The sequence below is a fragment of the Heloderma suspectum genome, chromosome 10, assembly GCF_057233095.1.
Source record: "Heloderma suspectum isolate Gila_16-S chromosome 10, 16-S_ref, whole genome shotgun sequence".
NCBI lineage: Eukaryota > Metazoa > Chordata > Lepidosauria > Squamata > Helodermatidae > Heloderma > Heloderma suspectum.
Genome location: NC_139467.1, coordinates 18,552,804 through 18,580,079, shown reverse-complemented (window position 1 = coordinate 18,580,079; position 27,276 = coordinate 18,552,804). Strand labels below are relative to the sequence as shown.

Genomic DNA, 27,276 nt, shown 5'->3' with positions numbered 1-27,276 from the left:
TAACAGTAATTATAGTTAATATTATTTTAATAACGGTTAATATTATTTTAATAATTATTAGTAGCGACAGGCAAAATATCTGGCGCAACCCAAGAGGGCAGAGATAATACGACTAGTCCTTCGTCCCTTGGTCAGTTCAAACTGCAGCCCGAGCTACGCGTTCGTTCCCGGCCAATGGTCAGCCGGCGAGACCAACCGTCCTTTCCCAACGCCACTCCCTCTCCTTTACCCTGAGTGCCTTCCCAGGCAGTACCTGGGTGAGTTCACTTTCCTATCAAAGGGGAGGAGAGTTGGGCTTCACAAACGTTTAACCTCACCCCTCCCCCTTTCTCAAGTAGCTTGGCTCGTTCTCGCTACTTTCAAAGGGGCCTTTGAGGCGAAACCACCTTCATAATAGGGAGGCAACGCACAGGTGCAGTTTACCCCCCCATTTTTTTTTTTTTTTAACCCGCCTCTTGCGAAAAGAGAGCCCGGGGGAGAGCAGGGGAAATGGCCTAGTTTCCACAGAAAGTCTTCCCGTGAATAAGCTGCGCCTCGGTCATTGTCTCCCCCCCCCCGCCCCGAGCAGTTGGTAGTTCCCACGCGCTTCGGGCGAGGCGCCGCTTGCGAGAGCGGCACCTGAGGTGCGCGCGGAGGGCAGAGCGGGGCTCGGCGCGCGAGGAGAGGCGCGGCGCTGAGCGGGCGGCTCGTCGGTCGAGGCAGCCGCTGAAGCGCTCGCAGCGAGGGTGCGGGGGGGGGGGTTCGAAGTGAGCGAAGCCGCCGGGCGCGTTTCTCACCCGCCTCCCGTCTGCCGGCGGACCGCCTCTCAAGTCCGAGCGAGGGGGCTGGAAATGGAGGCTCGGACGACACACCGGCCGGCCATGCTGCCCCTGCTGTGGCTCTTGAATAGCGCCTGGATCTTCGGTAAAACAGTGGCGAAGTGCGGAGTGTCTCATCCCGCGCCCCCCAGGGCGGGCGGCAGAACCCCCGCCTCTCTCGCCCCGCCACCCTCCTCTGAGGGGACACCTCGGGGTCTCCCGCTTTAAGGCACCGGGGAGCGGGGGAGACTCGAGAGCTGATTGGTTCAAGGGGGGGGGGCGGTTGTGCGCTCGCTCCACGTTCCCGCTCCTTCTCCTTCGCTCTGACCTTTTTGTTACGGGGTCTGGCGAGGGTATTTGTGGGGGTATTTGGCCTGGCAAACGTGCCTTGGGATATCCACCTGTTTCAGGGTATGGCTCCGTGGCGAGGGATCCCCCCTCCCCCAGGAGCATTCCTAAAAACTGTGTGGCAGGCAGAAACACAAAGGGTGCAGCCTTCCCCTGACATGGAGATCCCCCTCCCCACCGTAAGGCAGATACGCACCGGTTGTGTTTCTGCCTGTTCCATAGTTCTCTGAAGCCGCTTTCTCCAGCTTGGTTGGCCGTGGCTGAGAATGATGAGAGTTGCAGCCCCAACCCATCTGGAGGGCATCCGTTTGGGGGAAGGCTGGTCTAAAGGCAGGATTGCCTTGTGAGAGAGAAGTTGGCAACTGGGGGAGACAGGGCAAGAGTTGATATGGGCCTCTAGGGTAGCCTTTCCCAAGCCTTTGCCCTCCAAACGTGTTGGGTCTATAATGCCCATCATCCCCCACCAGCATGATCATGGGAGTCGTCATCCCAGCATCTGTGCAAGGCGTCTGGGTTGAAGACTGCTCTAGGGTTTCTGTAGCTGTATGGTGACTTTTTCCTTGTCTGGATATCTTCTAGCCCTTGGGAGTTGCTCTTGAGCACCCAGTAGCCATAATAACATGGTCAAGGCCTTCTTTTTCTGCTCTCCTCTGTTCCTTTTTTTGCTAGTTTTTGGCGGGATTCTGCAGCGTCTCTCCAGTTGCCATGTGGCCAGCTTGCCCTTAATTCTTTGATGCTCATTGGGCATGGCTCGCCCTGCTTTGGCTCAAGATGTGGTTCCCCAAGCTTTCTTCCTCACTGGTTTTGTGGAGTAATGGGCCCCATGCTAGTCAGGGGGCTGGCAGTACTCTGCCATACCTTGAAGCTCACTGCATGCTACCCAGGAGTTCAGTTGGAGCTCCTGTCTTCCACTTTGATTGCCCTTGTCCATCCAGCCATATCTTTTTAGCCAGTTTTGTAGTAGTAACGTGGGAAGGCCAAGAGACTACAGTTTCCTCTGATCTGCTCCCATGTGTTCCTCATGGCTGACCACTAGCCTTCTCATGCCCCCCCCCCCGGAATGTGGAGTATAATGCTGTTTCCCTTCAGCCTGTCCTGAGCCCATTTCTTGGGTTGATGATCTAGCTTCCCTTGTTGGCTCCTTTCCCATGGGAGAGTCTTCCTTTTTCTCAGCGTGAGACCTTGTCTTTTTATTTCCATACAGAATTTCTTGCTCACAGCCCAAAGATCTTCTCTGTAGCTTTTGAATCTCCCGGTGCAACAGGAGGCAAGGCAGCTGCAGATTCTTTATGCCCCCCATTTGTATACAGCTCCTTATCTAAAACAGATTCTGGAGTGGTGAACATAAGAAGTAAAAAAGTAAAAAGATAAAAGAAATTAAAACACCATTATTAAAATTGTTCTTTTTAAAAACAGGTGTTTGTGTTCCAAAGGTATAGGGGTAGGCGACTGGGTGCCTTCCAGCTGTTTTGGACTATAACGTCCATCAACGCCGACACTGGCTGCACTGAAGGAGGTTGGGGTCCAAAACATCTGGCAGGCACAGAGTTCCTATCTCAGCATCTGAGGCCACAGAAGCGACTTCTACCTAAATCCCAGCATCTGGGAATCCATGTAAGCCCCTTGGGCATTGTAACAGGTTACTTAGCAGTAGCTTTAAGATGCTGAAAGCATTTTGTGCCCAAGATGAGGATTGAGGTTGACAATGGGGACCCAAGGGTAACATTCTGTTGATGGATCCCGTTCAGGTCTGCTTTCATGTCCCCCTTTTCCAATATTGGCCAGGCTGCCTCTTGTGGCAGAGCGTGTGCTATGCATGTAAGTGCCTTCTTCCAAAGTAAGCACACAGGGACTGACTAATAATTGTTGTCTCTCAAACTCCTTTCTGCAATCCTAGTTTCATGACCTCTGGGGAGGGGCGGTTCTTCCTCAGCAAGTGATGTCATGCTTGGGCCCTGCATGCTGTGCTCTCTTGTGTGTCTGCTTGACGCCCAGGTTCTAGGTGTGCCCGACTGTGGGGGATGTAGTCGCCTTTTCTCCCTGGAAGGGTAATGTCTGAATCTACCTGGTGCGGCAGCAGTGACACACGATGCTTGCTGAAACTCCCTGTCCTTTGTGGGACGAAACTGATCTTGGTACCAACCCTCCTTCAGACTGGAATGCAACCACAGGAGCAAATCAAAGGAATCAGGAAGAATGTTGATTCAAGCACTGAATAGGGGCTTGTTTTGTTTCAGCGAGAATGAAACTCTGGTGAAAATAGTTGTCCTGTTAACTCAGACAGTGGAGAGTGTAAAGGATAAAAATGAGAAATGTTTTTTTTAAACAAACTTCTTTACATCACAAGGAATGCATAGAGCTATAAACAACATAAAAGTAGTCATTCTCTGCTTTTGAAAAGTAGGTGAAAACAGCTCTGTCCTTAGAAGTTAAAAGGACAGGACCTTTTCATTGGTAGTTCCAGAGATGCATAATTGCGTATCCTTCAGGCACCTCTGTGGAATCTGCTTAGATGTGGAATGGTATATAGATGTTGTAAATAAATAAGTTAAAATTAGTTTAATCTCCCAAGCTTTTTGTGTGTCAATATTGCTGGCTTTTTGAGTTTACTGCTGCTGTTTTTTGTGACGTTGCTTTGAGTGTGTGTTGTGTGTCTGTCTGGGTTTTCAAAGATATTGTATTCAAATGTTTTATGTAGGCTGTCTTGAACACTTACGTAGAAAGATGGGGTACTCCAGGAACCACACTAAGGTTTCCCCACTTGCTTTAATTTGACTACAACCTGTGTTGCTCCTGATCAGTGAAAAATGCATGACTTGGAAATGCCTGGTGCCTGTAGGCGTTGTGAGTAGGTTAAGGCATGCTTGTATTTAACAACTTGCCCTGTCGCCATATGCAAACAGGAACTCCATGCAGGCGAGTGAGAGGACTGGAGGAAGAAGAGGGATGGACTTCTCCCTTCCTCTGACAGCCCACTTGGTTTCTGTGCTAGCTGCAGAGGAAGGAAAGCCCCTGTCTCCCCAATTAGCATGGAATTACAGAGGGCCGGCATCTGGCAAAGGAAGAATGGGTTGCTTGCTCCTTCCTCCTCCAGTCCACTTGGTGGAAAGCTTTGTTTAAAAAACAAACCCTATCCTGCCAAGAAGGCTAGAGGCCTGCATTTCCACGTGGGCCATGGTGGATAGGACTTCCCCTCTTTGGCCAACATGGAAATGAAGGCGACTAGCCTTGTAACATGCTAGCACTTTTTTTTTTTTTTGCAGGCAAGTAACTTTTGTTGCTTTATTTACAAGGCTGGGTTAAGGAGTGGCTGTGGCTACATTTTTCTTGAGTGCTAGGATGTTGACTGGTTTGAATGGAAGAAAGTGACCATCTGTTCATGCAGGCTTGTAAACAGCTACTCCCCTGTTTGTCTATTGTGAGTAAGAATCTCCTCCAGGTGACCGGGTATGACTGCTCTGCTAAACTGGAAAAACTGTCTTTTGTCAATGGGCTGCAATGATGTATTAGTCCACTAGTTGTGGTCTAATAAGTTTCTTGTAGACCTTTTTTTTTTTTTTTACAGGGCTTAGCTGATGAGTAGAACATGTTGGTAATATTGTTGGGGAGGATTGGAATAGGAACTCCTGGGTTAACAACCTAATGGCTGGAACTTATTTGTCCTCTCCATTTGGTGAACCATTTCCTGTAACCCTGAAGCTGGTAGAAAAAGCAAGGAAGGTCACCCCCCCCCCCCCCGGGCTGGTCTTCGGTGGTTGATGGAGCCACCTGGGTTAGCCTGTATAACTCTAGCTCTATGTTTAGGGTGTGTAGGGGAGCAGCTGGATTGCTGAAATATTCCACCTAAAATACAGGCTTGGAGAAGCTGCTGCTCTCAAAATTTGGGGTTTGAGTGGAGGTGGAAGAAGTAGTCCTCTTGTGAAAGTACCCTTGCAGACACAGACTGGAAACCAAGGCTCATGGGGTTCCTTTTTCTGTCCTTTCCCTCCAGAATTCTGCATCTCCTTCTAGATGAAAGGTACATACCGATAATGAATCTCTGGCTGTCCCTTCCGGCACCTAGCCGGGCATGGGCTAGGAGTATGAATGAATGCACAGTGGTTCTCTTGCCTTCAGGGGTATGTTGTTCCCACTTTGTCAGGCCCCCTTCAGTCCAGTTCCCATTGCTTATTGAGGATGTGATAAACTCTTTGCTTGATAAGCTTGTTTCTTCCTTTGTGGTAGTAAAGCTCTCCAGCCCACATCATGGCTAGGAATAGATTTCCCATTCCCAAGAGGCCAGGTACCTTGGCTATTTCTTGCCCTGTCGTCCATCACCCTTGACCTCCCTATGGCAAGTTCAAATAACAAGCATTTTGTTCAGGAAAATGTGTTATGTCTGAGCTTGTAGAAACCTTGGATGTCCATTGAGACATTCCATGCTTGATACCTGAATGTTTTTTTCCCTCCTGAAAGAGGAAGCAGGGAAGCCAAACTGGCTTTACTAGATGGTGGGACTATCCGCATGCTGTCAACAAACGTGAGGAATGTTTGCTGAGAGGATAAGCCAGGTCTGGCAATCCTGGATACTAGTGAAAGGTTTTGTAATGACAGAATGAAGGAATTATGGCACAGGAGAGTTCTGGGGGAAGAGATCTGTGGTGTTCCAGTGTAGGTTTTCCACTCAGTACCTTCTTGCCTTGTCTGACTGTCTGCTCCCATCCCCAGATCCAGCCACCGCAATGGAAGTCACAGTGCTGAACCCCTTCAATGTGGTCATCCTATTTCAGCCGGTCACTCTGCAGTGCAACTACCAGACCACGGCCACCCAGCCACCTATTGTCTCGTGGAAGTACAGATCTTACTGCCGAAGCCGCCTGGCGGACACTTTTAACCCCAGCAGCCAAGAGAGCCAGATAAACAACCAGCTGCAGCAGAACAACCCCGGATACAATCCCTATGTGGAGTGCCAGGACAGTTCCAGGACTGTGCGTGTGGTGGCTACCAAGCAAGGCAACACAGTGACCCTTGGGAACTTCTACCAGGGCCGGCGCATCACCATCACTGGTAGTAAGTTTGCAGTGTCAATGGCTGTCTCACTTAAAATCTAAAGCAGGCCTGTAAATAGCGACTGGCCCTATTGCTGCTGGGAGAACTGCCTTTGGGCTTCCAGAGAGGGAAGCTTTACAAAGTCTGTTCCTTCTTTATAAGCCACAAATGACTAGCACAGATGCGTATGGGCAGGTAAATGTAAACATTTATGTAGGCTGGTAACTTCTGTGGACTTATTTGTGGGACTGGCCTAGAGTAGCTTTTCCTGACCTGTTGCCCTTCAGATGTGTTGGACTGCAACTTCTATCTTCCCAGCCAACATATTTATTTATTACATTTCTATACTGTCCCATAGCCAAAGCTGTCTGGGCGGTTCACAAAAATTAACAGATCTGGAGGGCACCAGGTCGGGGAAGGCTTTGCTAACTCCAGCTGAAACTAGGGCCATGCGGTGCCTTCCCAATACTGAACAGTGGGAAAGAGTATCCTGCCCTCCCAGAAAGTTTGCACCTGGGAGTAAAGGCATCCTAACAGCTTGCTTTATGTCATGCAGATTTTGTTTTGGCTGTTGCTTTGTTAAAGCAGCCTTAGTTAGCTAATTTCATGACCTTTAATTCTGCATAATTTGGATATGATTAAAATAATTGTTCAGAAGGAAAACACATTCTTTGTTTTTTAGTTGGTGCTCTCATGTGTCAATACAGCGACCGTCTTGGAAGAGGCATTGCCCTTCTGTGTGTGAGCCAAGGTGGAATGCAGAAAGCAGCTGATCCATAAGTACCTGTGTTAAAAATAAACCATTATTTTTAAAAAATCAGCTTACAAGAGATTAAAGCTAAAATAATTTGGAAAGATGCCATAAAACCTCATGAAATAGAAATGTATAAACTCTTGGTGGCAATAAAAATGTTAGAACTGAAAGACAACTAAAATACAGGATCTGTAAGCAGTGTCTTTTTTTAAAAAGGGGGGAATAAACCAGATAGTCCCACTGTGGACTTTACCAGGTAAATGTACCTAGGGTTGCAGTTTTATTTACTATTGATCCCTTGATGCAGCATGGTGGTTTAAAAGCCTGCCCTCTGTATCTCTTTGCTGACGTGGGATAAGGAATGCGCGTGTGTGGCATATTATATATAATACAAACAGATTGCATTTATCTCCCACCCTTCTTCCAGGAAGCTCAGGGTAGGTGTTGTGAGAGGGGAATGGGATATAACAAGCCTGTGAGGTAAGTTAGGTTGGGGCCAAGATCACCCAGTGAGCTTCCTGGCTGAGCAGAGATCTGAACCCCTGTGTCCTAGGTTGAAATCTCTTAGCCAAACCACTACACCACACTGGCTTCCTAAAAGAAGCTGGGGGAAATCAAAGCCTGTGGTGCAGGGTTGATTTGATTTAAATCAAATTGATTTGAATCATGATTTAAATCATGATTTAAATCATGATTTAAAACACTTATCTGAAGGACTCAATTTTAATAATTTAAAACAGTTTAAGTAAGTCGAGGAAGATTCTGTTTAATCATCATTTTAAGTAGAAGTATATTATTGTTTAATACATATTCAGAGATGTAGCTTTCATTAGAAGATAGGTACATGCTAAGCAATTCTGAATTGTTTTCGGATTAATTTTCATCAAAAATGGGATGATAATTTAGCCATTTTAGTACTAAAGCAGAATGAATTTGTGAAGTCATTTAGGAGATGAGCCAGCTCCAACTGTTCAATTAATCATGATGTTTTTGTCATGATGTGCCAGAATCACCACCACTAAACAGGCTTTTAAATTGTACTAATAAGACTGTTTATTCTTCTGCTTAGTTTTCTTCTTCAACAAACAGAAATGTTAACAAAACATGCACATGGATTTTAGAATGGTTAACTATTTCAGTTTTTAGATAAATGTAAAGTTATTTAAAAATAAAATTTAGGCAATTTCAACCACAGCAGTTACAGAAACAAAATATTCACAAATGGGTTCTCTTTTATGGCCTACTACTGCCATGCTAGGTATTTTCCTTCTACAGTGGAGGATACATGCAGCAGAAGTTTCCTCAGGAGTCAGGACTGCATGAATATGTTCTGTTCACTTTTGGTTTCACTTTCTATTTCCCTCCCCATCCCTTGCATTTATAGCCAGGCTCCTCCTCCTTGTTCAGATCTACTCCATATCTCCAAATTCTCTATTCATTGACCTTCTCTATCTTTGTACTTAGAGGCGAGGCTTTGAGAGCGAGAGCAAGCATATGCTTCTGTACACCACCTGCAGTGCAGAATAGGACTAATCAGGTTATCTCCCATCTCCATAAACTGCTGTTAACATATTCATATACTATAATTAGAAGTTGTATAATTAGTATTCATGATGATATCTTTGACTGAGGCTCTTTTTTTACTAATTGTTTTAAGAAAATTTCAAAATCTGATTTAAATTTTTAAAATCTGATTTTTATCAACCCTGCCACAGTGGAACTTGTTGAGAATATGGACAGTTCAGGCAACATGGAATAGAGGTAAGTTCTAGAAGTTGGACAAATTGGACACACTTGGACAAATTGAAAGCATAGGGTTGCACACTAGGATGGACCAGTTTATGATGTTCTAAGCGTTGAACTGAGGTTGAGCATGATCAAAGGAGAGAGTGAGGGAACAGTGAAATTTATGGCTTTCAACAGAGCACAGCAATTGTCCTTTCTGTACATTAAAATCGATAAATCCTGCACAGTTTGAAAAACTGATTCTTGCATTGTGCTCTTGATTTGAGGAATGGGATGGGATTTTAATCTGTCGTGTTCAGAGCAGGAAATAAGGAACTAGGGTCTAGGTTTTGTTCTCTGCCTTGGGACTTTTGAGTATTCAATCCAGTATTGGTACTGAGTTGCTGTGTTGAGGTTTCCTGTAATCCCCTAGTCTCTGGGGGCGTTAGTTACAAAGTTCTAAGATGATTTCTTTGGAAGAATTGTGCAATCAGAGCTGGCTTATTTTAGTGGCAAAGAGTGTGAGCTAGGAAAGTTCTGGTTAAAATCTTAGCTACAAATTTACTGCTTGGTGCTGCTTCTTGTTTTTACTGTGCTGGTTGTCTGGATTTTTAACAGCTAATTCTTGCTGTTTTATGATGTTAGATTCATTGTTGCTGGCTGTTGTATTTTATGGTCTTTGTTTTTTATTGTTCTGATATCCACCATAGGTTGTTTTGATGAGAACAGCTGGGTTTACCTTCTAAAAAGGAATAATAAAATATCCGCTGTTCTGTAGTCTGTGCCCTGCACTCTCCTCCCCCCCCCCCCCCGCCCTCACCTGCAGTGTGGAAATGATGATACTACTGGGTCAGCCCTGGTTAGTACTTGGATGGGAGACCGCCTGGGAATCAGGCTGCCTGCATGGAGCAGGGGGTTGGACTCAGTGGTCTTGTAGGCCCCTTCCAGCCCTATGATTCTGTGACCTTACAGGGGTATTGTAAGCATTAATGCTGTGAGAAGTGCCTTGAACACTCATAAAACTCTGTCCAAACACCAAGTATTAAATTCTTTCCGCAGGCTTCCTGATTTTGAGCTTCTTCTGTATTTAGGACTTTTCTACCTGCATCTAACTGCAGTATGGGGAACAGGAAAGGCAAAGTGCCAGAATTCCTTCTAGGTTCCTCTCTGTGCAGCTGGGTGTGACCAGATTCCATCACCTCCCTGTGCTCCAGTTTCTCTGTCGGGTGGAGACTGATAAGTTTACATGTAATGGAATGCAACTATCAATATTAGCTGGGCTTCCTGACCAGGCACTCCTTTCCTAACCTAGCACACAACCACTAGGCATTCAGAGAATTTCAGCTCTCCAAGGAAGGGTGCTTCTAAAGACTTTTGGGAAAATAGGAATTCTTGATCTACGAAGCTTCAAGCTGCCAAAATTGAATTTGCAGGCAGGGCAAATGAGTATTGTTGGGCAGAAACCTGTAGTTGCTGTTTGTGATGTGCTACTGACACATGAATTCCCAGTCTTTGGTTAAAGCTCAACAATAATTTTTACTTGGAAAGGAGAGGTGTGCTAGATGGTCCCAACTTTAAATGGGAACAGCTCTTCAGCCTACTTTTCCAGGGACTTGGGCAGAAGTCTTTCCCGACCTAGTTGCTTGAGATTTCAAGTGGAGAGGAGCCAAGGATCAAGTGTAGGTCCACACAGGCAAAGGATGTGCTTTGTCACTGAGCTTCTGAAGAGGAAAGTTGATCTGTGTTAATGGTACCATTCCCATTTCTGTGTGAAGTAGGTGTCTGTTGTGGAGAATGTGGAGGTAGGGAATGGGTGTGTTTGGGTCATATAGCTGCTTGACTGGGGTGGTGGATCCAAACAGCAAACCTGGCCAAGAGCAGCACAAATTCTTCATCTCCAACTTGCTGTGGAGCGTTTAATTATTTTACTCAGCTGTACAGTGGGTAAAAGGGCTGTGGACTGATTGAAGAGGTACTTGGTCTGTCAGGAGAGTCAGAAAGTTATATGTAACTGACATGCAGAGAAGGTGGTATTCCAAGGCCAAAACTGCTAAGATTTTTTGTTTCGGTCAAACCAGCACCCTCGACTGTGCCCATCTGCTGGCAGTCAGGGAAACTCTGGAGCATTTACATAATGTGCACTCTTTATGTTCTGCCTGCCTTAATATCCATGTTTATTTTGATTAGTCATTGCTTCTGTATTGATTGCTTCACGTTTGTGGAAACATTACTTAATTCACTCTTGCAACCAGCAAGTCAAGTGCTTTGGGACCAATGCAACTAACAATGATTTTTCTAGGACTAATAAGGGCTTTGAATCCAGTTATCCTACTTCCAGATTCCAAGAATCCTGTCCTTATTGCTTTTCTGAGGATATTGGCAGGCCTTGCGCAACATGTGAAAAACTGCTATTTACAGGATTGATATCATGACTTCTGAAAGCCAACTGGTGATTGAAGGAATAGGCTTCTTAACATATGAACATAAGAGCCATGCTGAATGAGGCCCAAGGCTTATCCAGTCCAGCATCCTGTTTCCATGGTGGCCAACCAGAAGCCTATGGGAAGCCCACAAGCAGGAAATGAACGCAATAGAACTCTGTTGCTTGCGTTCTTCTAGGGCTGTTGCCCAGTTAAAGAGATCCTAGTTGACTAAATCTTTGTGTGTTCATGTAAGAGCAAAACAATCATTCTAAAGAAAAAAGAACATACTTGCTGTTGATGATGCTCATGTGTGTTGCAGCGGCCATCCTCTCAGACATCCCTCCCCCCTCCCTCCCTCCCTCCCTTCCTTCCTTCCTTCCTTCCTTCCTTCCTTCTTCAGACCAGAATGCCTCTAAAGATTGGCCTGGCCACCTGTGGTTTTTATAAGGATGTGCATGAAAAATGACTTGTAAACTGTGAATCTGCTGACAGATTAATCAGGAGCATGTTTTTAGTTAATCAAAATGTTTCAGGTATACCTAAGGTTGCAGTCCTAAAAACACTTAGTGAGGAGTGAGCTCTACGGATTGCAGTGGTGCTCATTGCCAAGTAAACATGCCCAGGTTGGCACTGTGAATATCGCAGCCCTGGTTTCTTGGAAATTGGTACCAAGCATAGCATCCCTTTTGTAATCCATTCACCATCTTGTCCCTGCTGTTATGCATCAAAAAACCAGTCCCCGCTAAACTTGTCAGTGCTGCTTCATGTTTTTTCATCTGTGTGTGTTTTATTTTTTTTAAGAGCCCTGATAACAAGGATTTCAGTGGGGAGTCAAAACAAGAACAAACAGTATTTACTGTTCCGGCAGGTCAAAAGTCCATGGCAAAAACCTACCGCCTGTGATAACATGTTTCAAAACAAGTGGCGATTGTCAGATTCAGAAGCTCTCTTTGCTGTTTTCTCTCTCTTGCCTCCCTGCAAACCCACTGAAATTATAGTATGATTAACAGGAGATTTCCTCCCCATGCTACAGGGAGGAGTGACTCATGTTGTGAAAAAATCCCCCTTTGGATATCTGTATTGCTTTTCCTGTTTCATAGTTTTCTTCCTATGAATGCAGAGTGGATTCAGGTGTGAAACCTGACTAGCTGCTCTACAGTAGCACCATAACTAGCAGTTAAATAACATACTTTAATTATATCCTGAGCAGCACACTTTCCACCCTCCCAGCACTTTCTAAGCATCTAATTGCAGTTCTGTCAGGAAGTACAGGAGGGTTCAACTGAAACCTCGTGCAGCTTGGGTTGATGATCAGATCGTGGAGGCAGTCAGTTTGCAGAATGTGCTTTTGTGCTATGGAGCAGGGATGGTGAACTGGAAGATCACAAGTTAGATGTGGCCCACTAAACAATTGTGTCCGGCTCCCAGCTTCCCTACAGAATTTCAGTCTTAAGTGTGGCCATACTCTTGCTCACAGTTTCACTCTAAGAGTTTTGTTTTTTTTCCAGTTGAGAGGCAGAGCTGTATCTCCTTGGGTTTTAAATGTAATGGCTTGCCTGTGCCTGAGCATGCCCTCTATACCTGTTAGTAACTCGGTTTATGTGTCAGTAGAATGAGGTGGCAGAATCATGAGGTGACAGAACAGACTGTACCATTTCAGACTGCAGTTGTGGGAATAATGTTTTGAATGTCCCCTTATGTGAAAAGTTCCCCAAAAGTAGAAAAGTAGCATACTGTGGGAATTACAACCTTTCTCCCTAAGTGGTAAATTTCTACTTGCAGGGGGTTTAACATAAGATGACTTTTAAAATATTATTCCTTGTCTGAAGTGTGCCACCTTTTTCTGTTGCATGTGTAGATCAGACCAGAATTGGTTGTTGGTCAGTGTTGCAGTCTTGACAATCTATGAAAATATTGAGTTGTGTGGCATGATACACTTCTGGGCCCTGGACCATTGTTTAGAGAAAGTAAAGTGGCTTAGCAAAGCTGAGCTGCTAGACTGAAAGGTAAGGCAGAGGTGGTGATTTTTATTTAATGACAAGGAGGTTTCCATCAGACATATAATTTGAGCTGGAAGGCTGAACTTAATTTATGTGTCTTACTGACCTGTAACTAGCAAAATTTGCAAGTAGCTTCAGTCAGTGGAGCAGATGCCAAACAGCAGATAATCATGTTGCTTGTATTCTATGGTCTCCTTAGTCTGAGTTTGTTGTCCTTAAATAGTGGGAAAATGTCAGAGGCAACCCTTCCCCAAATCCTTGAGATCATAGGTTGTAGGGTGTGGGAACAGTGAACCCAGACTTCAGTGCTTGATCCTTCTAGCAGCTTTGTTAGAATTTGCAAGCAATCCCTTGGGACTGTGAGGACCTGATGTGTTTCTTTTATAGATGAAAGTAGCCAAAACTTTATTTCTTGAACCACATTTGTTAACCTCCTTGCTGTAATGTTTCATGCTGTAAAACTGACTGCAGTTAACAAACCCCTCCTGCCCTGCTCAGGGCCAGAGTCTAGTGGGCCCTCAGCATACCTCTGTCCTCCTGAAGGTCCCTTGCCCCCTGAAGATCCCTGCCTGCCTGCTGCCAGCTAAAGCCCCTGCGTGCAGCCAGCCCAAGCACCGTGCCCACTACTGCCACCAACCAACCCCCCTGCCAGCCGGCCAGCCAAAGCCTGCCTCCCTCCATTTTTTTTTTACCTGGTGTGGAAAGGCAGCGGTTCCTCCTCCTCTAGCTGGCCCCACTGGGAAAGCACTGGGGTACCCGGCTGAGCCTGCAAGCCTCGTGTGAAATTTTAAAAGTGTTTTTTTTAACGTACATTTTGAGTAGCAGTGATCTGAACTAATCAGGTGCTGCGTGCGTGTGTGTGCGTGTGGGCGGAATTGGCTAATGAGGGCACAGGGGTGACATAAGGACCTGTGCCCACTTTGGCCATGTGTCATCTCCCCCCCCCCCCAAAGGCAAATTGCTGCTACTCGAAATGTAAATACAATGTTGTTTCATTTAAAATGGACTGCCGGAGGCTGCAGGCTCAGCCAGGTGCCCCGGTGCTTTGCCAGCAGGGCCAGCCAGGAGAGGAGGAGGAGGGTGGCAGCTGAGGCAGGCTCAGGGACATATGGGCTCTTCTAAGCGTCTGAGCCCTTGGCAGCTGCCTACCTATGCCGATGGCTGTTGCTGGGCCTGGCTGTACTACACGATCCCCATTTTTTCTGCATGGGCCAGCTGGTTCAGTATGTAGAAGGTAAACTTAACCATATCAACTGTTACTGTGTCATTGTAGGTGTGTCCAGTGTTCGCACAAGCTTTGATTTGCTTTGGGCAACTTCTCTGGTGTAGAATAAGCACTGGGTCAGCTGGGAATCCTATAAGCAAGGATGGGGCTTCCTGCCCAGAGAAACCCTATTTCCCATTCCTGCAAAAGAGCAGAAGCACTGTTCATATTATCAGCTGGTGCTGGTTGCTTCAGCATCGTTAGGTCATTGCTGCAACAACTATACTAGCAAGTTTATATGACCAGTTTCCTGCCCCCTCGCTCAATACTGCTTCCATGATCCTGTTAAATTAGGAAGACCATAATTTGCCATTGGTTAAATTAGGCTTGAGTTAGCGCATAGGGACTAATTGCATTTTGTTTTGGGCTGTGTAGGCAGATGATGGAGCAGCATTTTACTCTGATCTCATGGCGTTTAATAGCTTGAGCCACCCAAATAATTGCTAACTTAGCCTGACCCACCCTGAAGCCTCAGAGCGAATGACAAACACCCAAATCCACACTAGTCGGGAGAAATCCCCAAATAACATTTCCCCTGCGCTGCCTTTCTTGTGTCGTGCCGAGCTGATCCTCCAGCCCATGTCACTGAGAAGTTAGAACATACTTCCTGAACCTGGTGCCTCTCACCTGCCCTGCATACGTTGGACTACAGCTCCCATCATCCCAAGCCACCATGGGCAGTGGTTTTGGATGATGGGAGTTGTAGTCCAACACATCTGGGGGGAGGCAGCAGGTTGGGGAAGGCTGAGACAGAGACTTACCCTGACCGCTGCCCAGGATTGTAAAGAGCTTCTGGCCTGACGTGGCTTTCATGAGGGAAAGGCCGTGGGCAGGATAACTGGCCCCTGAGCTGCCATACGGCAGCAATGCAGAACTGCAGGCTGAGAGGGAAATCCTTGGCAGATTCATTACGCCTTTGTGGGCCTTGCCTTCCCTGCTCTGAGCCTAACCCTACTGCCGTGTTCTTCTCGAGGGCCATTGGTGGCTCCCAGTCGCCGCAAGTGCAGCTTTCTGTGTCCGCACCAGCTGGGCATGAAGGGAGCAGTGGAACACACATGCAGGGCATCAGGTTGGGGAAAGCTGCTCTACTGTATTAAATCTCTGCTTGTGGGTTCCCGGTCGGCAGCTGGCTGGCCACTGTGTGAACAAAACACTGGACTAGATGGACCCCTGGTCTGAACCAGCAGGGCTTTTCTTACGTTCTTATCCCCCACTTTTGCACTACAAGGTCCATTCTACCACTCCCCACACAGCCTTTCATTTGGGCAGCTCTGTGTTCACAGCCAGGGCAGGCACAAGGGGGTGGCAGGCAGATAGGCCTCTCATGTAGCCTCTCTTCATGAAAGAAGATGCAGTAGTTCCCCTATCAATGCCTCTTTAAGCGGTTGCTCAGTTGCATCCAGTGGTGACTTGCTGGTGAACTTGGAAAGTGGTGCCTGGGGAGGCCTCTTTGTCAGTTTCCTGCTTAATCCCCCTGACAGGGTGTGGTGGCTGGCCTCTGCAGGAGTTTTGCTTTTTTTTGGGCATCCTTCTCAAACAATGAGTCTTCCACCAATTGAGATCTGCACAGTTTTGCTGCATGTTTAAGATACACACTTATTCAGAAATTACAGCTTAGTGCCTTTCATTCCAACATCACATGTGTTTATTTAGTTTGCCTTTTTTTGGTGGAGTTAATTGTTCGTTAGCCTTCGGGCAATGTATGCTTGGATTTTATTCCCTGTATGACATGTACGCATGCACTTTATAGTAAACTGTACAAAAGACGTTTGTAGGCATATTAGAATTCAGTAGTTTAAATGTAGTAGTTGTGTGCTCTTTAGCACTCGTTGGGTGTTTGCACTTGTAACTGTTTTTCCTGTTGTTTTGCCTCTTGGAGCCAGGCCGCGAACCAAGGAGTTTAAGCTTTATTTTATACACAAACACACAGCCAGTGATCTTAAAAACTTTGGTGAATGGGGTGAAGGGAGGAAAGAAAGCTGAGGCTATTGGGGCTCCACTGAATCCGTAACATTCTATTTTGGAGGCTGTCTTCTGGTTTGTTGTTTTGTATTGTGCTGTGCAGCTACAGTTTTCCTGCTCATACCTCCTGGGAAGTCTTAGCAGAATGCAGAACCCTGGGCCTCTTTTGATCCAGTATTGATGTTAAAGCAGGGGATGGCTCTCTCACAGGATGAAAGTGTGCTCGAAATGCCTTCATGGATCCTCTCGGGTCAGCCAGAGGGAGGTTAACTGTGAACTGCTGTTTTGCCCCTTTCTTTGTTGCATTCATGTTGACATACTTTTCTTTTTGCCTTCACTTCCCTCCTCCTCTAGATGCTGACCTCAGTATAGACCAGACGGCCTGGGGGGACAGTGGGGTGTACTACTGCACTGTGACATCCTCCCAAGACTTGCAAGGCAACAACGAAGCCTACGCTGAGCTCATTGTGTTGGGTAAGTCACGAGGCTCCTACCGCTCACAAGTGCCTTGTAGGGTAGAGATCATGACTGCTTAATTGCACGCTTTGGGAGACTTCATAAGAGAGCATGCTCTCCTACAAGTCTAGCTGGGCCTACTGGGCTAATCCCCAGAAGGAAAGGAAGCTAGGCTGGCTGGCAGTGATAATTTGCCCTGCAAAGCTGGTGCCGTTGGTTGCATCCCAAGTCCCACCCACTCAAAGGGAGAGAATGAGTGGCATGGTGCAGTTCATACTGCAGGTGAGGGATAGCTTTTTTGAATCCCGCCTGAGAGGTAGGTGTGCATGTGTCTCATTGCTGGGACTCCAGTGCTACACTGCCTGCCCTAGCGCCAGTTGCATCCTCACATATCATTTATGTTGCTTGGCTGCCAGCCACATCAATCCCACTGCCTTATGCCCGGGTTTCTTGTGGCTCTAGCTACCCTCTGCGCACGCTCTCTCTCTCTCTCTCCCCCCCCACCTTTGCCCCCGCCACAGGTGTGCCAAAGCTCACTCGCCCATAGGCAGTTGCAAATTTGCCATTTCCGAGTGTCTTTCAGTAACCCATTGTAGAAGCTAATAATACTCCCAGTATATGTTCTTGAGACAAAGCAGGGCCCTCTGGACTGGAGCCAAAGTGCAGGTTGAGCTTTGCTGTGTACACAGGGCTCTTTCTTTGCAGGCTGTGTGTGTGTGCGCACGCGCAATGGCAATATTGTAGTGGAGGAACCAGTTCTGGGTGGGGGTGGAGAGCAAGCATTGTGAAGTTTCCCTTTTTCAGGGGCAGTGCCAGATACCCTGTTCTGTTCTGTAACAATAGTCCTGGCCGTGGGGAATTGTGTCCTTTGTGCTGCTTTAAAAAACCTGCTCTTGAATATGGGGACTTAAGCAAACTTGCATGCATTTTGTTTTGTTGTGATGTTGTCCCTTGCTGCATGATTAGCAGAAGCAAAAAACTGTGGAGAGTCCCAAACCTTGCATGCTACCTGCTGGAAATAGTATTGTTGGAGATGTCAGAGGACCTTGTGAATGCCACAGGCTTTGCACGCACAAGGTCCCAGGATCATTCCCTGGCATCTTCAGTTGAGATCATCTCTGGCTGCAGGGCTGGGAACAACCCTTCTTTACCTGAGATCTTGGGAGAGTGTTGACAATCAACACAGGGCTAGATGGATCAACGATCTGACTCTGTATAAGGCTGCTTTGTATGTTGCTCAGCATCCCTCTCCTATAACCTCCCAAATCCATTGCAACTGGATTAGTTTTGCAAGGCATTACTATTGTACTTTCAGGCTGTTCTTTGCATACATAAGAACTAGAAACTTCTTTTAAAAAAGAAAAGAGAAAGGAAACTGAGAATCTCAGGATGTTGAGTTCTGTGCCCTGAACAAAAATTCTGTGCTTGTTCAGAAGAACATACAGCTCAAAGCCATGTGTTGTGATTAGGGATAGGTGAATCTGTTGATTTTGGTTTCTGTCAGTTTCACCTTTTTCCAGTCTTAAGTTCATTCTGTACCATTTCTGCATCAGTTCATGATTTCCTTTTGAAAAATCTGCACAAACATTTGCAAAAGTTTTTATGTGCGTTCCTCCTAATATATACATTATTACAAGCACTTTCCCCTACTATAATGTAAGTTTGTATGCTGTTTTCCCACTAATGTACATTGTGCACATTTTTCCCTAACACATGTATTTCGTGTGCATTTTTTGATTGGAGGACTACATCACAAAACTTGGAGAAGTGCAAATACCAAAGAATAACTGCATTTTGATACACATCTTAAATTGGGAAGTGCAAACTAGGTTAGCATTCAAATGTGAACTGAATGAATTTCTTCCCCCCTCCCTAGCTGTGGGCAGATCTCCTACTGTTTCAAGTGGAGAGAGGGTGAACATTGATCCACTGTCTTGCCAAGGCAGGGATTGAGGCTGTGGAGAAAGTGTGGCTGCAGCAGCATGACTTGTTGAGTAGCCTCCATGTAGCCACCTAAGGGGAGGCAAGCTGCTCCATTTGGAAGAGGGTGAACAGTTTGCTTTTTAATGTAGGATGATCTGCAAAATACTTGGCTTAAAACACCTTTCTTATGGAGTAGAGGGTCTCTCCTTGTCCATTGAAGTAGGTCAGGCTGGGAGATAGTGACTGGCCCAAGCTCACGCAGTGAGTTGCATGGCTAAGGGAGACTTTGAACTTGGGTCTCCCTTCTCCTAGTCCAGCCTTCCCCAAACTGGCACCCTCCAGATGTTTTGGATTACAACTCCCATCAGACCCAGCTAACATGGCCAAAGGTGAGGGATCATCGGTGTTGATGTCCAACTCATCTGGAGGGCACCAGGTTGGGGAAGGCTGCTGGAGGGCTCCTAAAGCACTGGCTGGTGCTGCCTGACATGCAAGTAACCAGCCTTCAAACCTGTGACCTGATTCTCTTCCCCCGCAATTACGTTGACATCAACACATTCCTCTGGAAAGCTGTGGGAATTCCTGCCACTAGAGGGTGCAGAGCAAGCAGGCGGTTAGGAACTTCAGAGCAGCCTTGATGCAGGCCAGTGTGGTAGCCTTGAGGGTTGAGTTCAAGTTGGCTAAAACAGAGTCCTATTTCCCTCCAGAAAGCAGGATCTCCATGGAACCCATGTCTGTATCCTGCCAGTTCCTGTCCTCTTCCCTCCTCCTTTTATTTTCCTGCCAGAAACCAGATGCCCCCCTCTGTGCTGGGAACTGCAGTGGAGGATGTGCCTGGCTGTGCCAGGATTAATTGTTCTGAAAAATGTCAGCTGTTTTACGGCAGGATCCGGAAAGGAAATATTCTTCTAAACATTCTGCTCTGTAGAGTGTGTGTGTCTCTGTGTGTGCGCATGCCTGTTTCTGGCTCACAAGCGCTCCATCAGTGACACACACAGACAGGCAGCAGGAATGTTTGCTCCCTATCTCTGTCCTTCCTCCATTTCTGTAAGATTAAAGCTGTGGGTTAGGGCGGGTTAACACATGTGTGTTCGTTCCTTCTTGACTATCGAAATTATGGCTTGTGCATATGAGCAACCCATCGCAGATAAATTGCTGCAGGCAGAACGTCTGATGTCGTTGTGTGTGTCTCCAGCCCAGTGGTTTTCTGTGGAGCCAGTTCATGCTGTGTATTGTGTGTGTGTGTGTGAATCCAGCCTAAAACAAGCAAGCATTGTTTTTGGATACTGCTGTGGGGGGCCAGGAAGGCTTGCTGAGAGATTGGGAGGACTGTACTGTACAGTAGGAATTGTTTGGAAGGAAACCAGACTGAGAGCAGACCAAGAGGTTCTGGAACTGCTTGTTCAAGTGAGGCATCTGTAGAATTACTGCAGATGTTCAGGGTTTGACCCCCTGATGTTTGGGATGCAAACCAGAAGTTGGCGTTGAGACTACTGTGGCTCTAAGCATGTTTACTACATTGCTTTTAGTGGTACTAACTTCTGTATAAACATGCTTAGGATCAGGGGGTGAATTGAGGGTGACTTCTCTTCTAGTTGTGTCTGAGAAATTCCTTCCATCCATTGGGACTTGCTCAGTTGTACTCCTTCTGTTCAGCTTTTGCTTCTTCACAAAGCAAGAGCTTCAAAGGAGCAAGTCTGAGCACTGTTAAGCAACCTTGCAAAAATCCTCAAAAGCTACTAGCCTGCAATTATTTTGCTAGTCTGCCTGTCCACGTGTACCTTAGTCACTTCTAGCAACAACCCCTTAAAAAAAAACACTAAGTCTTTACTGATATCGCAGATGACCAATACCTGATGAAGTAAATCGAACCTGTTGAATGAAGAGTAAAGAAAGAACGAGGAGGCTGAAAAAAACAAAGAGCTAAATAGAGAAGAGAGAGCGGGAAAAGAACTTAAGATTGCTAAGAGAAGGGGTGGGGAAAGAATAAAAGATGGAGAAAGATACAGCACAAGGCTGGGCAACTCCAGATGTTTTGGCCTACAAATGCCGATGGGATTTGTAGGCCAAAACATCTGGAGGGCCACAGATTTCCCTCCCTTGATGTAGCAGAAGTGGAAGCCAAGCTGCATAAAAGCTGAGGTGCTGGATGGATCACTGCACTGAGACAGAAAGAACCAGCTTTTGTAAAACATTCCTGCCTGGCTCTTTAAGGCGATGCTTACTTGCCACAAGTTCCCTGTCTTCTGCTGCTTTTACTGGGGCATCAACTGATGATGCTTTCCTCAACCCAGGACCCTCCAGATGGGTTGGACTACTGCTCTCGTCATCTTCAGTCTGGCTAGCTGAGGATAATAAGAATTTTAGTCCAGCCCATCTAGAGAGTTCTGGGTTGGGGAAGGCTGCCTTAAATGATGACTCCACTCCTTTTATAATTCTGGCCTAGAAGTGCCTCTAGGGCAGCCAGCTATATTTAGTAATGCTTTTTTCCCATGTTTTTTTGTTCTGTAGGCAAATCCTCCGGTGTCTCAGAGCTTTTGCCAGGCTTTCAGATAGGGCATATGGAAGGTACTGGCTTTGCTTCTTTTTCCATGCTCCCTTTTCACAGGGTTGGGAGGTGGTGGATTTTACTCTTGTTCTATAAAATATCCTATCCTTCAGTCTCTCAAGGGCAGACGTAGGAGTGTTTGGTTTGGAAAAGATTCCAAACTGCCTGTCTTCTCTCTCTCTCTCTCTCTCTCTCTCCCCCCCCCTCGTTTCTACTGTTATCCTGCTGTGATTACAACACACTCTACCCTTTTCCAAATCTCCTCTCCCACCCCCATACTGTATCATACCATAACATGTAAGGAAGTGCCCTTTATCCCTGATGTTGAGATGTGGGCTGACTGTGTGATTCAGGGTCCCGTAGAGTGTGCGGCTAAGTTGGAAATGGAGTCTTCACATACACACATGGACACCATGTTTCTTGGGTGTGCCCCTTAAAAAAAATGTGGCCAGCATATGCATCACACAGATACACATGTTGGGAAGCTGGGATTGGGCTGCAGCTCCTTACTGAATGTATACTTCATGGCAAACCTGGGTTTGCTGGCACATGAAGTGAAAAAGGGTCATTTCCGGGTCCTGGACTAGTGATCAGTCCTCCCTCTTGTGTCCTTGCCCTATGGGCTAACAACAGACAAAACCGTTGTGCTAATTTGAAGTATTGGACTGATAATTCTCATGCTGGGTGGTATGAATTGGAGATGAAGGGTCCCTAAATTTGGTTTGTTAGGGCCTGCTTAGGATCCTGCTGTGCAAAGCCCTTTCAGCCCCCAAAGGGATGGAGATGTTCTGCCTTCCATGCAGTGTGAGTTGTCAGTGTAGTTGGGATCTCTACCATTTCCCTGTTGGCACAAACAAGCTGATGAGGGGGTGGGTGGGAGGGTGAAGCATTCTGAAACAGGCCCTATCCCACACAGGATATAAACCCAAGAGAAACAAAAAGGCAACCCCATTAGAAGTTGGAGTGGGGGGTGCGGGGAGCTATACATGAAATAGTGCTCTGTAACCAACTCAGCACAGGGGCTTGTTCCAGAGGTCGGCCTATCCCTAGATAGCAAAGGCCCAGTTTACACAAAATGACCACCCAGGATTTTTTTAAAACCCTGGGTTGTCATGAATGTGGCAGTGCTCCCCGATGATGTACGCAGTGGCTCAACAACAGTGTGCGAACCAGTATGATGTATGAACCAGGAACTCTCTTGGGGTAGAGAGAAGCCAGAGTTGAAACTCGGAGTTAAGCCCCCATGGTCCATTTAAGCCCTCTTTAAATGTGGGCCTGTCTGTCATCTATAGCTTTAAAAAATGAATAACTCCAGCTGATCACAGTTATACACTCATATATGAGAGAGAGAGAGAGAGAGAGAGAGAGGGAGGGAGGATTTTAAAAAAGTGTTAGTGGCAGTTTATATGTGAAACTGTTTGATGTGGCACACAAAAGGCTCTTGCTTCCATAACTTGTTTAATGTAAGTTTATTATTAACACTGAACACGGAAAGGACTTTGCCTCCCCAGAGCCATCTTGGTGCAGTGCTTTTGCTCAGGACTAGCAAGTGACTATAGCAGGATTCAGGCCTCAAGCTATAGAAGGGGAAGGGTGCCGCAGAAGGTTTCAGTAGGATGCAGAACGAATGGGGTGGATTTTTTAGAAGCCTCTTGGGATCCCAGGGTCGGGAGGTTCTGTTGAGGAGGGCCCCGCAGGCCCTGAATGTGACAGAGATGGGGTGTGGAGGGAGTTGCCATCACCAGTTTGCCTGGGATGTCCAATTGTCTTAAGAGACAGCTCTGCCTTAGATCAGGGTGCTTAAGGTTCCCGGTATTACAATTGGCATTATTTTCCCCCTAAAGCATCCTCCCCCAAGATGGTGGCCTCCCAACGTGTTGGTCTACAACTCCCAGAATCCCAAAGCCAGCTGGCTGGGGGATTATGGGAATTGTAATCCAACACAACAGGAGGGCACCAGGTTGAGGAAGGCTGCCCTAAAAAGCCTGTTGGCTCCTTGTTGAAACTGCCACGCTGGCCCAGTCCTTCTGTCTAGATGGAACAATTCATTGGCTCCGTCTCAAAGGGACTCTTCCCCCCTTTTCCCTCCCAGACTGGCTCTTTGTCGTCTTGGTGGTGCTGGGCTTCTTTCTCGTTTTGCTGCTCTTCGGGATATGCTGGTGCCAGTGCTGTCCGCACACGTGCTGCTGCTATGTCCGATGCCCCTGCTGCCCAGAGAAGTGCTGCTGCCCTAAAGCACGTAAGTCTCCCTCGCGGACCCTGGATCTTCTTCCCCATGAATGATGGGAAAGGACTGGAGGGCTTTTCTTCTCAGAACTGCCGTGAGTCTTCTATTTGGTACTTGGGCAAGGCTTCCGCCTGGGATCTGCCCCACAGGGTTATTGTTCACATTTGTTCAGTAAAAATACTCTGGATTCTGTGTCCGAGCAGTTGCTGACATTTCCAAGCAACCTAATGGTCACTTAAAACGCTTTGATGCTTCCCTTTGTGATGTGGGTTTTCTGTAAAATCTTTGAGTTCCAAGTTTAATTTGATTCAGAAAGTTTTCTGATGTCTTAGAACAGCTTTCTCCAACCTGGTGCACTCCAGAAGTTTTGGACTACAACTCCCAGGATTCCTGACAAATGGCCATGCTACCTGAGGCTGATTGGAGTTGGAAGTCCTGGAGGGCACCAGGTTGTGGAAGACTGCCCCACAGAGGAGTCGTAAGTTAGCATGTTTATTGTACTTGGGTTTAGGCAGTATGGTGTAGTGGCAAGAGTGTTGGGCTGGGAGCTGGGAGATCCGGGTTCTAGTCCCCACTCGGCCATGGAAGCTCACTGGGTGACTTTGGGCCAGTCACACACTCTCAGCCCAACCTACCTCACAGGGTTGTTGTTGTGAGGATAAAATGGAGAGGAGGAGGATAATGTAAGCCGCCTTGGGTTCCTTGCAAGAGGAATAAAGGCGGGATATAAATGCAATAATAAATAAATAAATAATAAATAGTAATCAATAAAGCGAAAACAGAACATCATATTAATGTTTTGTGCCAATACACCACACGTATTTGACCTGAAATATTTGAGGAAAAACATGAAACACATTAATCACTTAATGTGATTTAAATGTGTTAGTATGTAGAAGTATTGGAATATTGGTAAAAATTTAAAAGCAATAGGATGTACTTCTGTTACCTTTTTTACATTTAAGGGAAAAAAGAAAGGTACTAAAAATTGTTGACACACTAATAAATTTTAGTAATCCAAAGAACTGTGCATAATATGCTCACACCCTCAACTCATCTACAACTTGGAAACTGTCAAGCCTAATATTGTATTGGCAGTTGGCATCCAGTCATTGTTACTAATGAGCTTATGAAATGGAAACCTTTCTGCAGAAAAATAAAGCGCTGGGAAATTCTCCATCCTACATCACTAGTTATACAGCAGCAGCATGTTGTTGCTAGAAAACCTTGGCTACTGTGGATGCCAGCTTCCCTGAGATTGTGCTGAAAGGTGGAACTGGGGTGAGATATCTCGGTGCCTGAATAGGTGTGTTCAAGGTCTTGCTTTTTCTGTTTTGATGCGGAGTGAATCACCTCAGTTGGGAAATCATGTTTAGAGAAGTTCTCAAGAACGCAAATGTGACACTTCATTTGCAAACATCAGGGCAGTTAAAAGTGGATAAAGAAGCACTGTGATGTGTAAAGGTCTCGTTTTTTGTTTTAAAAAATATATGTTGCCTTTCTGCCATGGTTGGCATTCAGGTGGCCTATGTATTATATGTAATAAAACATATAGCAGTGTTTTGCAATTTTCTGCCAATCCCTCTCTTCTACTCTAAATTTATATTGGAATAATTCATATATTAGAACAGCCATTCTTTGAAAAGTGGGCAAAACCCATCTCTGAACAGCTCTGTGACCACCTGATTGTGAACAAAATGGGAAGTTAATAGTATAAGAAGTGTTAAGTTATGAACCTGACAGGTTATTAAGATCTGTAGGAGAGGCTGTCAGGAAGACACCATTGGTCTCAGGGGCCTGTTCGTCGGTACACGTGAAAGGGCTTTCTTTTGTATTGCTCCCAAACTATGGAATGCACTCCTTCAAGCTTTTAGAAAAGGTGTGAAGATGCATCTTTTAAATTTAGCCTTTTAAATTATGCAGTTTTACTCTTTTTGATGTTCTTGTTTTTATTGTGTTAAGGTTTTATTGTTTTACAATTTTAAAATTCTTGCATGCTGCCTTGATGGCTTTTTAGCTAATAAGGTGGTATATAAACCATAAAAAATAATAAGTAAGTGATTTTATGGACCCTCTTAAGGAATAAATTAATCTGTGGGCCAGTTCAAACAGTGTCCATAGTGTTTGTTTGCTTGTTTTCACTTGCATGCTTTAGTTATGGATTTTTCAGCACTAGCTCTTCAAGAACTGCCATTCAGAAGGTTGTGTTAATCCCAGAGGAGGCTTCATACGACTCGAGTTGTGCAGGGGATTCTCTTTTTTCGATGCACAGGTCTGAAAGGGAGCACCACAACCCTTGATCAGATCTCTAATGAAGTGTGTCTGTATACATCCCTGTGGAAATGGGCTCATGTAATCTTGGCACATGCAGCTTTTCATAAGAATGAAACAGCAAATGTCAGACCTTGCCCCGAGTTGTTTTGAATGTTGCTCTAAGAACTTGCTGAGCATCTGGTGTAGAACACTTCTTTCCCAGTCTTAATAACTTCTGATCCCTAACACATCTCTGTCTCCCTCCAGTCTACCTTGCAGGAAAAGCTGCAACTACTGGAGTCCCCAGCGTTTATGCGCCCAGCATCTACACATCCAGCAACCAGTTGAGACCAGGCCCCCCAGGCACCATGATCCCCATGGGCCCAATGGCTCCCATGTACAATGGTTATGGAGTGGATTATGATGGGGCCAGCTCAGGTAAGCGGCTTTTCCTAGCCATGTTCATCCTGTCCCAGAGCTAGGTCCCAACTGGTTTGAACTGACAGTTCTAAAAGGACGTTGTGCTAGTCGAGGGCCTGACCCCTTTGAGCTCTCATTTGGGCTAATCCCCTGGTCTGTGTGGCGATAGAGCTGGTTGCCCACTTGACACTTTGGGCAGCTTCTGTCTTGATCAACACAGCGATGAGCACATTTGACCTTGGGACCAATTGACCAGTAGAACCAGTTACCCTGTGGGCAGAGGACTGTCCCTCACTGGAGGTCTTCAAGCAGAGGCTAGACAGCCATCTGTTGGGGGTGCTGTAGCTCTGGATTTCCTGTATGGAGCAGGGGCACAGACTAGATGATCTAAAACCCCCTTCCAAGTCTGATCCATGGTAGCTTGCAGGTTTTGCTGTAATATGCTTAGTAAAAGGGGTCTGGCTTACAGTGTAGAACTGTGAGCCCCAGAGATGTGACTACACCCTGAAATGATTGGTGAGAATTTGCAGGATCCAGGGTTTTTGGACTTGGGAATAGTTTTTGCCACCCAGTCATGGCTGTGTGCCACACCTCTCTAACCGTTCTCCCTGTCTCTGGATTGCATTGCAGTTGGTGGCAACAGTTCCCAGGTGCCCCTCCTGAGGGATACAGATAGTGTTACAAATGCTGGTAAGTACCACGTGTACGTGACACGGAGGCAGAAGAATCTGCTGGTCCTGTACTGAGGGATGTGTAAAAACAAGTGGGGACAGTAGATGACCTGCGGGTGGCTGTTGCTTGGTTGACATGGCATGGCTGGCTGTGGGGAAGCTGCTCGTATGGGTTATTTAGCTTTGGGCTCACCGGGGGAATGATGTTAACTGTTCACATTATTGGTTTTGGTTGATCCAGCAGTTTGCATTAGCAAGTAACTGAAGTTTGGAAAAAAATAAGGATGTACGAAAGTTACTTACCTTTTCGCGGATTCTGTTGGGGGGGGAGGCGATTCGGTCCCCCCTCCCCCGGAATCCTCGATGGCTGGCTGTGCTCTGCAGCGGCTCTGCGGAGCAGCCAGCCAGGCCCAGGCCAGGGCCGTCCACAGCCGGATTTCCGGCCGCGGAGGGCTCTGGGTAAAAAAAAAAACGCGT

At 46.3% G+C, this 27,276-nt stretch overlaps 1 protein-coding gene across 5 annotated transcripts in view; it reads left to right on the top strand.

The window, feature by feature from the left end:
- Nucleotides 1–616: 616 nt before the first annotated feature.
- Nucleotides 617–27,276, top strand: part of LSR (lipolysis stimulated lipoprotein receptor) — a 32,958-nt gene continuing 6,298 nt past the window's right edge. For 3 of the 5 annotated variants that reach the window (XR_014785110.1, XM_084815376.1, XM_084815374.1), the window contains exons 1-7: nucleotides 617–903; nucleotides 5,853–6,194; nucleotides 16,656–16,775; nucleotides 21,192–21,248; nucleotides 23,321–23,467; nucleotides 25,976–26,146; nucleotides 26,759–26,818. Coding sequence is in view for 4 of the 5 variants with exons in the window: in XM_084815376.1 (XP_084671502.1) it covers nucleotides 831–903; nucleotides 5,853–6,194; nucleotides 16,656–16,775; nucleotides 21,192–21,248; nucleotides 23,321–23,467; nucleotides 25,976–26,146; nucleotides 26,759–26,818 (970 nt within the window). In the remaining variant the exon portion in view is untranslated. The remainder of the gene's footprint in view (nucleotides 904–5,852; nucleotides 6,195–16,655; nucleotides 16,776–21,191; nucleotides 21,249–23,320; nucleotides 23,468–25,975; nucleotides 26,147–26,758; nucleotides 26,819–27,276) is intronic. The other 2 variants (XM_084815377.1, XM_084815375.1) reach the window with 1 other exon arrangement.